The 17,287-nt window shown below is 31.0% G+C and overlaps 2 protein-coding genes across 10 annotated transcripts; both read right to left on the bottom strand.

The window, feature by feature from the left end:
- Positions 1–156: 156 nt before the first annotated feature.
- LOC111679022 (zinc finger protein 354C-like) lies at positions 157–9,318 on the bottom strand. Of its 6 annotated transcripts, XM_046955786.1 has the most exons (7): positions 9,033–9,318; positions 8,821–8,883; positions 6,176–6,232; positions 2,377–3,172; positions 2,275–2,316; positions 2,082–2,204; positions 157–2,014 (listed from the first exon to the last, which is right to left on the bottom strand). In XM_046955786.1, exons 1-7 carry the CDS (start codon positions 9,284–9,286, stop codon positions 455–457), a joined length of 2,895 nt encoding a protein of 964 aa, XP_046811742.1. In that variant the 5' UTR covers positions 9,287–9,318; the 3' UTR covers positions 157–454. The 6 variants fall into 6 exon arrangements, with proteins under 6 accessions (XP_046811742.1, XP_046811746.1, XP_046811744.1 ...); XM_046955790.1 differs by lacking the exon at positions 9,033–9,318 and having other exon boundaries at positions 6,176–6,245; positions 8,821–8,877; XM_046955788.1 differs by lacking the exons at positions 8,821–8,883; positions 9,033–9,318 and adding an exon at positions 6,762–7,117.
- A 477-nt stretch (positions 9,319–9,795) lies between these two features.
- Positions 9,796–15,600, bottom strand: LOC111679011. 4 transcript variants are annotated; one of them, XM_046955784.1, is made up of 10 exons: positions 15,441–15,600; positions 15,007–15,289; positions 13,778–14,947; positions 13,091–13,715; positions 12,880–12,978; positions 12,738–12,818; positions 12,504–12,671; positions 12,320–12,442; positions 11,859–12,251; positions 9,796–11,780 (listed from the first exon to the last, which is right to left on the bottom strand). In XM_046955784.1, exons 2-10 carry the CDS (start codon positions 15,264–15,266, stop codon positions 9,921–9,923), a joined length of 4,779 nt encoding a protein of 1,592 aa, XP_046811740.1. In that variant the 5' UTR covers positions 15,267–15,289; positions 15,441–15,600; the 3' UTR covers positions 9,796–9,920. The 4 variants fall into 4 exon arrangements, with proteins under 4 accessions (XP_046811740.1, XP_046811739.1, XP_046811737.1 ...); XM_046955783.1 differs by adding an exon at positions 15,368–15,440 and having other exon boundaries at positions 9,796–12,251; positions 15,530–15,581; XM_046955781.1 differs by having other exon boundaries at positions 9,796–12,251.
- Positions 15,601–17,287: the final 1,687 nt, after the last annotated feature.

The following is a 17,287-nucleotide window of genomic DNA, read 5'->3' as shown; positions in this document are numbered from 1 at the left end:
TTGTCCATGATCGAAAACAATTTAATTTGCTTAGAAACAAACAAAAAACCTGTAGAAACCATAAGTTATTTAAAAATATAAAAATCTCTACAACCGTGACGCATATTATAGAATTGATTCCCCTTATAAGGTCCCAAAAAATTAAAAACAAAACAATTTTGAAAAACTTTTTATTCTTTCTAAATTTAATTGAGTTTAACAAAAATATGTACAATGCTAACTATAACTAGAAAGCCACAATTTCTCAATTACCAAAGGGTTTCAATATATTACATTGTTTTTAACAACATACATACATGCAAATTCGAATGTTCATTTTTGAACGGAGTTGCACAGCAAACCCAACGATGAGAAATTTAACAAGAATATTAAATTAATAAACTTACAAAACAACAATTTTTTTACTTAAAAAAAAGAAACAAAAAAATAAATGTATTAATTTAAAACTAGAAACTTATTTTAAGAGATTTGTGAAAAAATCATTCATATAATGATCGTCATCGACTTTAATATCGTGTGAGGCCATGTTATCCTCATCAACGACCTGCATTATTTGATCTTGTATTGTATCGCTGTGTAGTCTCTCTTCCTCAATATATATCTCTTCTGGTGAGGGATCTGTTTTTATTATGGTTGTTGTTTCGGTTGTTATATGTTTCTGTGCTTCGGCTGTTGCTGCTGCTGTACTATTTGTTCCAGTCAGTCCAGTATTCAGTGAATAATGTAAAGTTTCGGTTAATCTATCCAACTCTTCGGGTTTTATTGCCAACACTGTATCTACATCTTCACCCTTATCGACTAATTTGAAAACTTGATAAGCATGCAGCTGATGTTTTTTGCGGTAATGACGACTAAGATTTAGTTTACGATTAAATTCCGAAGTACATAATTTACACGGCCACTTTTGGCCATTGTTATGAAACTCCTTATTGTGTTCAACAATTTGTTTGTGGCCATCGAAATGTATGTCACAGATTTTACAACAGTATTCTTTCTCCTTTTTGTACTTGGTGCGGCGAGTATAGAGCTTACTCGGCCATTGTAGTAATTTCCTATAATGATGATTTCTCGCTCTGTAGGTACTTTCAATGGTGCCCTCGCAGGCTATATGCACTGTACGTAGATGTCGCATTAGACTTGATTTTCTTAATTTCAAATTGCAAATATTACAAGTGACCTTAGCTCCAGTGTGTTTTTTCAAATGCTCCCTGAGATTAGTGTGGTGAATAAAGCCCTTGCCACATACCTCGCATATTAAGCGATATTCTTTATTATGACTTCTTAAGTGATGTCTTAGAGTGGCATTCGTGAAAAAGGCTTTCGGACATAAATTGCACTTGTGTTTTCTCTCTCCGTGATATACCAAATGATTCCGCAATTCACTGCTAAGTTTAAATTCTTTGCCGCATACACTGCACACGTATTTACCAGGTTCGGAACTTTGTTTTATTTGGTGTATAGAAACATGTTTGTTGAATTTATTGCGTTGAGTATAACGCTTACCGCACTGTTCACATCTGAATACTTCTAAATAGTGAGGCAGACTTTTGTGAAATTCAAATTCATTAATATCCCTAAAACATTCCTTGCATTGCACACACTTGTGGGGCCATTGAAGGTGCCTAAATTCCTCCAACAAATGAGCCCTTAGATCACTATCATTCTTGTAACATCGATAACAGTGCGAACAACGAGAGTAAGCTATTTCATGCACAGACGCTGGTAAAAAGGCCGCCAACTGATCATAGTAGCAAGTAAATTGATCAATATTTTCCACATTTTCCAATGGATAAACAGACCAGTAATATCTAAGTACACGATTAACACTGCGTCGCATTTTCAAATTATCTATATTCATAGACCATTTTTTGTTGATAACACGGCACAATTCTTCAACAGCTTCATAGTAATCATCATTGAATGGTTCAGCATCAAACTCCCACAAGACAGGATAATTTTTCATACAGTCTAACATGGAATCGATTATGTCACGTGGCGTGTATTCGAAAGAAAGCTGTAAAAAAATAGAAAAATTCCATTAGTTTTCATTTTTTATTAAACTACTGCACATTTGCATGTACCTCGGTTGTATATGGCTGAACATTTGCATCTTCTATAGGAGAAGTGTCATCTTCTGGTGGCTCTGGCGGCTCTAATGTATCAATTGTACTAGATCGCTTAAGACAACGACTTAAAGCAGTTTGCTGTAAGTAAAATAATGAAAATTTTAAAATTCTTTCGTTTTACAAAATGTAATAAATTATAAATTTTTACCCGTTTTATATTTGTTAAATAAATTACTCCCGAGGAGAGAACCTAAAAGTGAAAAACATACAAATTAAATACGAAGGCCTTTATTCTTAATAAAAGTCTTACCTTTTCCTTGCTTTTTCCCGAAATACTTTTTGTTCTGGATTTTTTAATAGTTCTTTTTTTAAGCGGCTTGTCTTTTTCATTTTTCGATTGCTCTGGCAAATTGAAATTTTGTATATTCTGGTTGGACATATATGGATGTTGTAGTTTATTCTCCTTTCCAAGTGCTGGTATTGCAGGTTTTACAAAATTATCGAATTGTTCATTGTTGTTGCAATTAACCATAGTGTTCTTCTGCTGTACTGCTATGGTGGAATTGGAATTTTGACTTAAAGCGGTTCCAAAGGGATTATAGGCTGATTTTAATAATCGTACTAGACAAGGTAATAAAGCGTTAGCCTCAATAACCAGAGGTTCTTGCGGTTGAGTTTGTACAATAGCATCAATTGGTGGAGATAAAGGCGGCTCAATGATAGGAGTATAATCGTGGTCGTCTGAAACATATTTGGGAATATCAAATGCTGCTTCAAAGTCAGTATGTTTCTTTTTCATATGACTTATGAACTTTTTATAGTACGCCAATGGATATGTTACAGGACAATAGAAACAATTAAGGCGATATTCTTCCGCGCACTCGGATACTTCTACTGTGCCGCAGATACGCGTATTTGTTTGTGTGGATATTGATCTATTTTCTGGCTTAACGATTGGTATTTGTACAAGAGGATTTCCCTCAAAAAGGTCAGGCAGATCATTGTTATTTATATTTAATAAATTTTCTCCCAATACATCTTCCACAACATCATTACTTAGAGGATCTGGCGGGTAGTAGTTTGGGGCAACTCCGGTATTGATTTCACTAAAATTAAATTTTATTAAAAATTTTTATTTAAAAATATGTTTTATATGAAATCATACTTTATATATCTAACCGATAGTGTTGGCCAACTCAGATCAAAATATGATTTACTTACTTTCGATTTTTTACTTTAATCTTAGCTGCTGGTGCTTCAAAACACTCAACTATTGGCAATGCATTGGGCAATAACAAAAGTTTACTGCCCGCATTTATAATATCTTGTTTTCGAAAGTGATCTATGCATATGCGGTTGCTGCTGGTCAAATTTCTACCACAGAGCCTAATCCAATCTCTACGTCTCTGTTCGTCTTTAGGAACCGAAAAAAATGTTCCTTTTCCACGCTCCACTTTCTTTTTGCAAAGAACACAGCGCATTTTATTACCAAATTTATTAAAGTCTTAAACTTATTTTTATTTTTTTGGTGAAGATTATATATTTTTTTCAATTCCAAAACAATAAGAAAATATTCAATAAAATTTTTACTACAAAGCGAAATTATAAAAGGTGGTGTTACCACGCCACAAACACAATATTTTAAGGCGAATTTATAAATGCTGACGACAGAACTGCAACAAAAACTACAAGTAATTTACTGTCAAAATTAGCTTGTATTGGTTATGAGGTAACCTTTTGCTTATGAGGTAACCTTCTTCATATTTCTGTTAAAAATTCACTAAAAGTTGATAACACAAATCCTAATTGTAAATAATTTTACACAATTATTTTTGACATATTCTACGTCACTTTCCTCATTATCGTGAACTCTAAAGTACCGTTTTTTAATTTAATTTTTTTTTGCATTTGACACAGCAGTGCATGTTTTGTGGCGTTTTTGGTTATTAAATTCTAACAAAATTTGCAATAAAAAACAATTAAAGAAATTACTATTATATTAGGTAGCGATACAATGCAACAAAAGCAACTGGTAATTTTAAGATGAATTCAAAATGAGGTGGCAATCAAAGCGTACATATACAAGGTTAGAACAGCTGACTGTCTAATGTCAAATGCTTTTTGATATTTTTGTTTTAAAACACATTTCTATTCACAAACTAAAGATCTTATTCGTAAATGTTCATGAATAACTAAATAAATCTATGAACCTTATAAAAACTTAATTCCTTTTACTAAATTAACTTACATTTCATCCATGGAATTGTTTTCAATATTTGCATTTTGCTCTTTGTCTAAGAACTCATTACTGACATTGTTTACAATATCTACTTTATGCTCCTCTTCGTCTGAGAAATTTGTCAATTTTATGCTCCTTAGCTTTTCGTCTGAGATGCATAAGGTAGGCAAAGCATTTGGCATTAATATCATTTTCTTTTCATTTTTAATAATAGCATTTGGTGGAAAGTGGTCCATGCAAATCACTGCAGTTGCCATAAAATTCATACGGCAAACTTTCATCCAAATCTTTCGGCGTTCATCTTTTGGAACGGAGAAAAAATTTCGATTCCCATTTGTAGCTTTTTTCTTGCAAATGCAACAAACTCTCATTTTATTGTTAATTTGCTGATTGGTTTGTTGTTCTATTATAATTTGTTAAAGAAGTTCTAGAAGTTGTTAAAATTTTGTTTATATTGCAAAATTTATAGATACTAATCAAAAATTAATTTCTATAAGATTACCTCACAGGGACTGTTGCCATATTTGACTTTTTTTTGTACAAAAATTTTCTTCAAAATTCAATCTGCCTAATTGAACTGTCAAAATTGTTTACATTTACATGTGTTTTTATAATTATTTACACACACTTTGCATAATTTTTGTTTTCATTAAAAGTATTTATAAAGCCATATTTTTGCTATAAACTAATAACTTACACTTCATGCAATTCATTGTCCAATATTTCTACTTCTTGTTCTTCGTCGCAGGACTGTTCTAGGTTTTCTTCCGATGGACATAACGAATGCATTGGGGAAGACATTTGTCTGTCACTGTTTGTTAGTTCAGTTTTATTATCTGAAGAAACTATTTCGTTTCTATCAAAGGGCTTAACTAAGGGAACTGCGTAATACGTCAATGTTGTACACCGCGACGATTTAATAAATGAAGATGAATGAAAGTGGTCCATGCAAATCATTCCATTTGGCGATAAAATCCTATGGCAAGCTTCGTCCCACATAGCTTTTCTTTCATCTTTTGGTATGCAGAAGAAACTTCCATTGCCTTTCTTATATCTTTTTCCACAAAGGCTGCAAATTTTCATTTTATTCGCTATTTGGTTGTTTTTTTATATTTTAAATTATTTGATAACTACATAGAAGTTTTGGCTTCTGGAAACCTATGTATGTAAATTATGGTCAACCAATTATTATAGCATTCATGGCGAAACTAATAAGATGAAGTCATTTCAACAGCAGATTTTTTTTGTCTACGGAAATTTAGCCCGAAGCTGTCAAACTCTATATAAAAAAATCTCTCTAAAACTTGACACTGTCAAACTACTTATATAAAAAAATTCATGAATTCGCCGCAAAATGAAATGACTTCACCTGTTAATAACCTTTCAAAATATTACTAGACCAAATGTCAAAACCATATGGTTTTTGTTTACAAAAATTAAGAAAGTGCAGTCACATCGTCTCAATTTACGCGCCAAATATTTGTTTTTTTTTTATATTTCTTTATAATCAGGTGCAGTTAATATTCAGTTTTATTTAAATTTTTATAAATATTTTACAAGGGTACAGTACTAAAGCCTAAAGAAAAAGTATTAAAGCCTAAAAAAAAGTGGTACAAATTATTGAAATTTTTTGTTATATTATAGTTTTAACTATTTTCAATACAAAAGATCTTGTTTGACTTTTAAAAGCTATGTAAAGCTAATTTACAACATCGAAGATAATCCAGTCGGATGTAACTAAAGTACTTAGTACTCTAGTTCACTCTCCAGATTCAGTCTTCTTATTATATGTCATAATTTATGTAGGAAATCTAATACATATCAATTTAGCTTAACTATGATAAACTTAACTTAGCTAAAACAAACTTACCTTTCGAAAAAAATATCGTTGTTACTTGCCACAATCTCTTCCGTCTCTATGGAAAAACTAGAAAATAATACTTAAATGAATAAAGTTACTATAATGACTATAATACAGTTGATTCGAGATAAAAACAAACACCTAAAATTTTACATTTGTTACTTTAAAGAGGGATTCCTTAGAGTAACAAATTATGTGTTTAAGTTATCTAATAGTTCACATTCTTGAATGTTCACTCTATCCGGACTCCAATGTATACATATAACACAAATTTAATATTTTTTTACAAAAAAAATCGTATTATTAATTTTTTAATTGATGAAACGAAACTGGGATTATAATTACCAAACGATCATGATGGTACAGTGAAGTCGAGATAGAGTGACTAATACAAGTTCACTTTAAAGATATCACAAATAGTTAATAACCAATATATCTGCTCCCGTACTCCTCTGGGTGTCAAGTTTTTACAATAAGTCGTTTCCGTACAAAAATTTTAATGTATTTTTTATTTGGTTTTATGATAACTTCAGACTAAAACCTGCATAACTGACTAATACCGGAACAGACATAATGAAAGAAAATTTACACATACCTTGGTGTCTTGTCTTTAAAAAGATGAAGCGAAGGAATAGCATTATACACTAATTCGACTTTTGAACCTATTTTAATAAACGAGGATGAATCAAAATGGTCCATGCAAACTTTTGCACTTTTTCCAAAATTTTTCTGGCAAGCGTCGCTCCACTTTTTTCTCCGTTCATCTTTTGGAATTGAGAAAAAACTTCCACTTGATGGATTGTCTTTTTTTTTACAAATGCAGCAGCTTCTCATTGTTTACTGCTAGATTATTTTATTTTTGTTAGCACTTTAAACTTAAAAGTTTGTTTTCAACTTTTATTACTAGTATTTTTAATTTTAGAAAATAGCAAAACAAAAAAATGACAACAAAAACCAGACATGGAAAACTCAATACTTTCTAATATCGAAAAATAGCGCGTTATTTCCCTACAAGAACAGTGATAGTCATATGACCGGTCATTTAAATGACAGTAGAATCACATCTATCACTTTGTGGTAGAATTCTACGTCTTTTCTGTAAGGTGGAAGTACATAAGACGCGTTGAGACGGTAACGCGTTATTAGGGTTCTATAAATCAACTTTCGAAGAATCGACTTTTTGTTGAAAAAAGTCGAAGTCGACTATTTTGTTTCAAAAAAGTCGATAACTCGTCTTTAGTTTATGATATAGTCGACTTTGTAAATAAAAGTCGAAAAGTCAAAAAAGTAGAAAAGTCGAAAACTCGAAAATAGTAGAAAAAAGTCAAAAATAGTCTATAATTTTAAAAAAGCGGAAAAAGTCAAAAACTCTAAAATAGTCGGAAAAATTCGAAAAAAGTAAAATATAGTCGAAACAAAGTCGAAAATAGTCAAAAATTTGAAATCTCGAAAATAGTAGAAAAAAGTTAAAACTAGTCGAAAATTTAAAAAAGGGTAAGAAGTAAAAATCCAAAAGTCGACTATTTATAAAATACTAAAAGTCTAAAATTCGACTTTTAACTAAATAAAAAGTCGAAAAATATGCAAAAAAAGTCGACTTTTGACTAAATGCAAAAAGTCGACTTTTCGTTTCCGCTATAGAACCCTACGCGTTATACGCTTTTCAAACTCTTCGCGCTTTATAAACTGCAAGTTACACACCACGCGTAGTTTCATCTTTATTGAATTTAAAAAATTTAAATTTTCCATGCCTGACACAGTGTACACTTAATAAGTTATCCTTGTCGCTACAACAAATACAACATTACAGAAACAACAGGCGTTTTGTTATTGTGAAATAATCTAAATTGTCAAAAACAGCTGTTTGCTACAAATTCAAAAACAACAAATAAACGAAACAAACAGAAGAATTAAATAAAAAGTTATTTAAGAAAATAGTAAATTGCCATTAAACATTCAAAGCCATTTTTATCGCAGTCTTGCAGTAAATGATTTCATGTGTTTCATCAATTGTTTTTCAAAGTTTTTATGGTGTTTTGCTCTCGCAGCCCTGCAGGAAATGGAACTAGTACCAAGCTAGTATTTTACTAGTACTAAAATCACCAGTACTAGTTCCCAACTGTTAACTTTCCTATACCATCATAATGCTCAAATTAACATTCAGTGTGTTTGAAAAAAAAGTCCCTTTTTATAAATTCGCATTTTTTCAGGACCAATGTTTAATTTCGTGGTTCAATTGCTACTTATCAAATGTAGCAATAAAATTATTTCTATTTTTAAGCTACCACTCCATTTGTAGTTTATGTTTTATAACTATTTCTAATGCTATACATATTTCGAGATTTACTTTTTATAAGTAGCAATAGTTTTAAAAACTTATGACTACAAAACAAATGCTACTGCTACAGCTTCAGACAATTGTTTGGAACAGTAGTTAAAGCAATAATAAAAAACTTGGTAGTTTTTCTAACACTGGTACAAACTCTGGTACACAAACTTAAAATATTGATATATTTGCCTAACCGATTGAGTAGTCTATTTAGCCCTTTACTGTCCAATAAGAATTTAAGTAATTTTAGCTATTTTAATGGAAATATTTCCAATTAATTTAGGTGATAATAATTATTTAACAAACTGATTAGTTCCGAACTTACCCTTCAATAGAAATATCTCCATGTGAAGGATTGACATCTTCAATCTCCATAGAAGTTGAAACACTAAAAATATTGAATATACCAATAAATATTTCTTTCCATATGTATGTATATAATGTATAAAGGTCTCATACATAACACCAGTATGCCGGCTGCTACCAATTGTTTAACCGTCTGGTGTTCTATATTGCTCCCTTTTGATCTATACTTACCATTGTCCCATAAATGGTTCAGAACAATGTACATTAATGTACACTGGTTTCGCATTTGGCAATAAACTATTTCTGCCACCAACATTTATAATGCTGGATGACAAGAAATGTTTATCGCAAATCCGGGCGTTTGCTGTGAAAATTTTTCCACAAATTTCGCCCCACTTTCCACGAGTATGTTCATCCCTGGGTACACAGAACAAAATTCCGCTTCCCTTGGGATATTTAGTTTTACACAAATAGCAAATTCTCATTTTAAAATATTTTCAAGTTCTCCAATTGGTAAATCACAAAATATATTTTACAAAAGGCGCTCAAATTAATGTAAACAAATAAGAGTTTTGACAGTTGGGATTGAAACAGCTGACAATCAGCAGTGCCGACGAGGCTACCTTATTAATCTACCTTGGCCTGACATAAACAATGTTAAAAGTTGTCAAAATACATGTCAAGTGTATGGTCAGCTGTTTCTTTAATATACTTTGGCCATATAAAGTTTATGGCGCTAAATTACTTGTTTATATTTTATTGTTTTCACAAAATTTCTTGACCAAAGATAAATAAAAAACAATTTACAGTGGTTTCATAAGTCTGCAAGGTAATGGAGTTAAAATCAGGTATGGAAACTATGAATGAAATTCGATTTCTTTTTTGCAAAATTTAATATTTTTAAAATTTAAAAACACTTTAAATGCGTAAACTCTTTTAATTAGACAAAAATAGTATTTTTAAAATATTCAGTTTTTAAAACCAGAGTAGACTGTTTAAAACCAACAATTTATGAATATTTATTTTATAAATTCACATTCTTACATTTAAATTAAAAAATATACATTTCATTTTGCATGTAAGTATAGTATTAAGTCTAAGCTATTTGTTAAGAGTTTATTAAAAATATTCCATCTCATTGTCGATAACATCATCAATACACTCTTCCACCACAATACACTCCTCAACCAACTGACCATCTACTAGTTCTCCTTCAACCAAATCATCGACAATAGTTTGAAGATATTCTTGGTCATTATGTTCAGTATTTTGATGATCATCTATCACATCTTCGGTGCATTCTATGTTATAAGCAATAGGTTCACTTATACCCTCAACTGTTACGTTAGGCGAATGTTCATATAACTGATCATTATTCCGTTCATTTAATTCCTCTTCGTAGTTATTATAATTTTCAATGGCTTCGCCTTGTTCCTCGCTGTAATCATGTTCATTGTTGTTGTGGGCGGTATATTGTTCTTGCTCAGTATATACCATTTCCTCGTTATTATAATCATGATCTATGATACCATCTACATAAACATTTTCCTCTTTCTCTATGTTTTCTTCCTTCGCTACCTCTATGTTATCTACATAAACATTCTCTTCCTTTGCTGCCTCCATATTATCTACACAAATATTTTCGTTCTTGGTATTCTCTTCCAGACCAGCAACATATACATTTTCTTCTTCTTTTGTTTCACATTCCACATCGATTTTATTCACATCTATTTCGGGTTCTGAGTTTATAATTGGTAAATTTTGTACCGCCTGTATGGCTTCTTCATCTATTTGAGTTTTTATCTTTTCCACCGGCTCCAGTTCTCTATCCTTTATTAACTCCTCCAAAAGTTCTTTCCAATTTCGACTGGCATTTAAAAGCTCAATTTCATCTTTGCTCAAAATATTGAAAACCGGTTTAGTGCGTTTGACCAAATCATCGATTTCATCCCAGGGTACTTTATGTATATCGGTGTAATGACGCCGAGCAGAATTTGAGTTGGATAAGAGGAATTTATTGGGCAAACATAAAAGACAAACCACAGAAGTCTCTTTAATGGGATGCTCAAGTTTGTTGTGTAAAACCTTTTCTTTGCGTGAATTAAAGATGATACGGCACTTGCAGCAGGCGAAAAATTTCTCACCCGGCTGCAGTTTCTTGCGCATCTCACGACGCCAGTCAAATTCTTGTCTAGCTTCCACAGAAAAAGGCGTTTTAGTTTCCGTGCGTGCTCGGCTTTTCTTAGCTACTTCTTCCACTGTACCCGGCTCCACAATATGACGTTTTTTCTGATGCTGCACTATGCGATAATTGGTGAGGGCAGTAAAACTACATACCACACACTTGAGTCTTTGATTTAAATGTTTGTCTCTTTTGTGGCAATTCAAAGAACCAATCTGTCTATACGAAGCACCACATATCTCACAAATCAATTTAAATCTAAATATTTTTTTGGGCCATTTTTTTGGTATCACTGTTTCTACACTTCCCTCAGTTTTATCCGATTTGTTCGTTGTATTGTATTTACGCTTTTTAAGATGATTACATTTTTCGGCCCAATGTTTGAAGAAGAACTTTTGCAAGCAAACAGAACATTCAAACTGTGGTGGAAAGTGATGAATTCTATGACGTCTTAAGTCACATTTACGTTTGTAAACTTTTTTACATACATCACATTCATACCTGCCCAAATAAGTCTTGGTACGTCTTTTGCCAGGCTCTTTGAGTTTGATTTTTTTATTTTTATTTGTCGGTTTTGTTTCATCGAAAGGTTCCAGCACCTCTTCATCGCTACTTTCGTCCTCGTATAAAATATCGGCATCAAATTCTATAAGACTGTCGGTATTATTTTCTGAATTTGCTGTAGTTTCTGTGACGGGTGGTGGTGGATCATTATTGGTTTGGGTATTAGATATGGCTGCTGTTGTTGTTGTTGCTTCAGTTGGATCCTTGTTAACTGCTGTTGTGTTGTTAGTCGGCTGTAAAAGTGATAGCGAATTATCTTTATCTAAATGAAATGCACTTGTTTTGGGAGCTTCTACTGCCGCTTTATTTACCATCCATTTATTAATATTTGTATCGGTGTTGTGAGAACTTAGCATACGATTACTTGCATAACGAGCATCAGAGATTAAGAATTGATTTAAAATTTTAAAATACAAAGGAAATTTGTGTTTAAATGGTTCCATATTATTGCAATTTTTATTGTGTTCGTAGATCTTGTTCAGCATGCGACAATACCAATCCTTAACGCGCTGTATACTGATACGCATTTCCGTATCTTTTATGTTTAACTCGAAACGATTGTTGAGATGTAAACATAATTTTTTAATACTTTCATCGTAATTTGCTGAATTAGTTTTAATTTGCGGCCGCCATAATTCTGGGAAGGATTTTAGTTTCAAAAGAAATTCTATAACCACCATGGGATTAGTCAAACCAAATATAATCTAAAATAATAAAAAAATAAGTAAAATTATGTGTATTTTACTAATTTGTGTTAAAAATCTTAACTTACACCACTACCATTGGTGGGTTTGGGCATCGCATCTTCATTTTCATCATTCGAGGGCAAGTTATTATCATCGGTTTTCAACCTTTTGGTTACAATCATGCCTTTCGACACATTTAAATTGGGTATCTTGAAAAAATAATTGAAATATGTTAATGGTAAGATAAATAAAACTTATTTGTTGTCTCACCTTGTTGGCGGGTTTTACAATTTTCTTCACCACAAAGTATCTGGGTTTAGAACTCTCCACACCGGTTGATTTTTCAATTGTTGGTTTTGGTATATATTTAATAACTCTTTGTATATTGAAATTAGAAGGCACTTTTATAAAGGGTTCATCTAAGGAAGTATCAGTGGTCTAAAATACAAGATAACAATAGTAATTCATAACTCTTATAGAAAATTATATATTAAAACAATTTACCTTAGTGAGTTTAGTAGTTGATTTATTTACAGAGGGCTTTATTAAAGAAATAGATTTTTCCGGTATGTTTGACTTGTTGATCTGAAAATTTTAGATTTTATTAACTTAATTGTAAGTAGAAAAATAATTAGAAATTATTTACATTTGACGTTTCACTTGTGCAAGGTTTTTGGACCTTTTTAATAGTTATATGTGGCGGTATTAGTTTTGCTACTTTATCGATTAGGGACATATCATTATTCTAAATGAAACAAAGATATTGATATTGAGAAGTTGGACAAATTGAAAGTAAAATGTGATGGAATTTATTTTTATTCAATATTTATATATTTTCCAATGTCTTCTTAACTTACCAAATTATTGCTTAAAGATTTTTCCACTTTATGCTTATTTTTCATTACATGCTCTCTAATATCTTCATTAACCAATTGTAGATCATCTTCGCCATTATCGCTATCTAAACTAATGATATCATGGCAAAGATCCATTGAGGTATTTCCTCTAGATGAACAATTTGATTGTTGTGATTGGTTTAGTTGTTGCGAGGATTTCTTAGCTGGACTTTTATTTACATGGGCTATTGAATGTTTAGCTGGCTCCGCCGTGGTTGTTCTATTAAGTTCTCGCTCACGTTGAGCCACAAGTCTAGGTTCAAGTGGTAATTTTTTATAAACACATTCTTTAGATGGGGATTCTACTGGTTTTGTTATTAACATTTTCCTGTTGCTTAAAGTTCTTGCCTTTAGATTTACAATAGTTTGAGTATCGGCCTTTGTGGTGAGACTTGCATTTTCAGTTTCTTCTTCATCTTCATCGGTTTCATTTGCATTTGCCTGCTCTTCTACATGATGTACAAATTTAATATGTTCCTTAAACTCCTTCCATTTGTGTAAAGGAAAGATCTCATAACAATAAAAACAATTTAAATTAAATTCATCCGAGTCAACTAAGCCGCAAATGGTGCCATTGCAAGTGAACCTTAAATAATACAAAAATAAACGAATAGTATTTAAAATTTGTATATATTATATATTACTTACTTGGTTTGTACCGATTTAGTGTGATATATTATACGCTTTATAACTTTTGGTACATTGCTGCTACGCTGTTCAGTATCGGACATTTTCAGGTTTTCAGATTCGGATTGCAGACAGGCTTCCCTATCATTTTCATAATAATTTCCCTTATCTTTTCGTTGCCTTTTTCGTAAAGTTTTGGTTTTATTTTGGTGATCTAAGGGATCATATTCTAATGCTGGCTGGTTTATTACCAAAACTTTTGGGGAATTCACTGCAATAGAATCATTTGCTTTTGGCGTTATAAAGGAAGTTTGTGTTAAAGAGGAAGTTGGTATTATTGGTGGTTGTTTTGGTTCTATCATTGGTAGACGACGAGGAGCAGACATAATAAGTGTGGGAAAAGCATTATTTGTCGGTGTATTTTGAGTTTGTGATAAGTTTGGTAGTATTGAAGGAGCATATGAGACAGGATCTTGGTTAGATATATTATGTTGTGGTGTAGTTAATAATCTGGAATTGGGATAAGCTTGATATAAAGTTTGTAATGATGGCACGACTGCAGGATTATATATTAAAGAGTTTGGAGGATGCGTTAAGGGGGCCCCTGGTGTAAACCGTGATGATCTAGTTGACATATTTGTTGGTAAATCATATTTGGTTATGACAACATCTGGACAATTAGGTAATGTGGCCACAAATCTTTTAATTTTTTCCTCTTTGTTTATGGGCCTAGTGGCTGCTATCTTTGCGTGTAAATTACTAATAGGTCTATTGGCGGAAACATTTGGCATTAAAGGTGCTTTGGGTTTAATGAATTGACAGTCTTTGTTTGTTTTCCTTAAGCCAGATGTTCTTGCTGAAGAGCTGCTGATAGTGGAACAGTTTTTTTGTGATGCGGATTTTTCAATTATATTACTTTTATCATTTTTTAGATTATTATTTCGAAGAGATCTTTTTGTGCTTGTTTTTTTATTTTGCAAAAGTCCTGGAGATTTTTTATCGTTTGTCAGCACTTTTTTCTTAACTTTTTTTAAAGGTCTTCCCGAAGAATTTAAAAAAGTGCTCTTTCGTCTTTTCTTCACATTAAGAACTTTATTTAAAGGTTTATTAACATGTAAAGATAAATATAAACCTGGCACGTTTTTGGCTCCCTTACGTTTCGATATTCTTGAAGGCTTAACGGCGGAAGAACTGAAATGTAAACAAGAATATTAAAATAGTTGTAATGATAAACAAAAATATGAACCAACCTGCTAGTTTTTGCTTTGCTGCTACTATTTTTATTTAATTTATATGTTTCTAAAACATGGGAGGGTAATTTTTTCATCATTACACGAACTTTCTTAAGTTTGCAAAGTAGAGGTGGTGTGGGAGTATTGCATTCATTGCTATCAATCTCACTGGCTGATAAAGTGCCATCACTTTCAATATCTTCTATATCGAAAACAGTCGCTTGGGGTTTTCTCTCCTCTGCCTTAAAATCGAGAATATATTCCTCTGGGCTTAGCATTTCAAATGCTTAAATATTTAATACTTTATAAACAAAAATAACAATTTAAATTTGTAAACAAAAAATAGACAAGTTTATGTATAATTAACAAGTGTTATTACTTTAATGTGAATGTTAAAATGTAAATAGAAGCTGCTTCACAAAACATTGATAGAGCTCTGGCGAAATGTTTACCTTTAATAAAATTAAAAAAATATATACATATGTTTTTTATGAAATTATTATGCCATTAAATATTTTTATCGGTAAATAGTTTATTTTACTTTGCAGTACTAGTATAATTTATAATATATTTGCCACACTACTACGTAAAACTCACGACGCTCTATAAGAAAAAATGTGACACTACTAAAATGTCAGAACATAACAGGGTGTTTCGTAATTAATATTTCTTGTTTTTTTGGTAGTGAAATTGACAGCAGGGAACAAATTAAAATTAGAAACGACAACATGCAACAAATAATAGCGTTTTAACTTTCAAGGAAATTATATAATAAATAAATTCTTATAATTTCTTTATGTTCATTAATTTGTTTAAAATTTTGTAACAAAATTTGATAAAATATTTATATATTTATAATAATAATTTTTTATATCATAACAAAATTATACTTAAGGGTTTGTTAGCTTAACATTTGATTTATTTATTAACTTTTGTTAAAGTAGTACTTGTTACTTTGACAACTGTTAGTTTAACATTCCTTTGAAAAGGAAATGAACAGGAAGTGTGGATGTACACAACACTGCAAGTTACTCACCACGCGTCATTTCCATCTTTCTTTTAATGCTTTTTAAAATTATTACTGTTTAAAAACAACAAAATTTTCGATTTTTTGTTAAAATTTTTAATATTTTTCTTTCATTGTTGGTGAAATTTATTTTATTTTATTATATTTTTATTCTACACAAAACAAAATACAACCCTGATCTGAACTTTTCGCGGCAGACACGTTACAAACAACAGAGTGTAAATTGTTAAATGAAAATACATTATTTCAACTTTTTTTTTGCAAGAATTCTATCTAAATAAGCATTTAACAGTTCAATGTAAAAAATATTTTTGTACGTTTGTTAAATAACTTATTTATGTGTAAATTTAAACAAAATGTTTATTTTCAATTTAACACGGAAATTTTTAATAATTTGTACAAGTCTCAACAAGAATTAATTGTTCAAATGATTTACAACTTCCTGTATATAAATACTATAAAAATGTTATTAACATAATGATTTTCTCTTTTTCTAAGAATTTTACTTCGATTAACATGAAATAAAACATACAGATGGAAACAAATCACTACCAGGAGTAAAATTTGCATGCGTTTTTTTGTTACTTTTTATTTGTTAATACAATTGTTTTTAGATATTATACTAAAACACTTGCCACTTATACATACTATATAAGTACGCGTTGACTTTGATTTCTATTTCCCCATTTTTCCTTAGTTTACTTCTTATGGGAAGTAAAGGTTTCCTTTAGAGACCAATAAAAACTGGAGGTTTATAGTATTTTTATTATTAATTAAAATTGAGGTAGTGAAAGTAAAGGAATATAGTTTGCAAACTACTCTTAGGTTAAGTGGCAGTAAGTTTAAAGGTCAAGTATGTGATAAAAAAGACTTTAAGGTAAACAGTTTTAAAAAATTTTAAAGAAATAAATTGTTTAAAGAGTTTTTTTTTAACATTTCGCTGTTGAAATAAAATGAAACAGATTGTAGACTAGACTATAGGCTAGACTATAGACTAGACTATAGACTAGACTATAGACTAGACTATAGACTAGACTATAGACTAGACTATAGACTAGACTATAGGCTAGACTATAGACTAGACTATAGACTAGACTATAGACTAGACTATAGACTAGACTATAGACTAGACTATAGACTAGACTATATACTAGACTATAGACTAGACTATAGACTAGACTATTGACTAGACTATTGACTAGACTATAGACAGACTATATGCTAGACTATAGATATAGAATATGTTTTCAATAAACAAGGAATTGGTTACAT

This window comes from Lucilia cuprina, chromosome 6, assembly GCF_022045245.1.
Source record: "Lucilia cuprina isolate Lc7/37 chromosome 6, ASM2204524v1, whole genome shotgun sequence".
NCBI lineage: Eukaryota > Metazoa > Arthropoda > Insecta > Diptera > Calliphoridae > Lucilia > Lucilia cuprina.
Note: the sequence above shows the minus strand (reverse complement) of the source record. Positions and strands in the feature narration are given on the sequence as shown.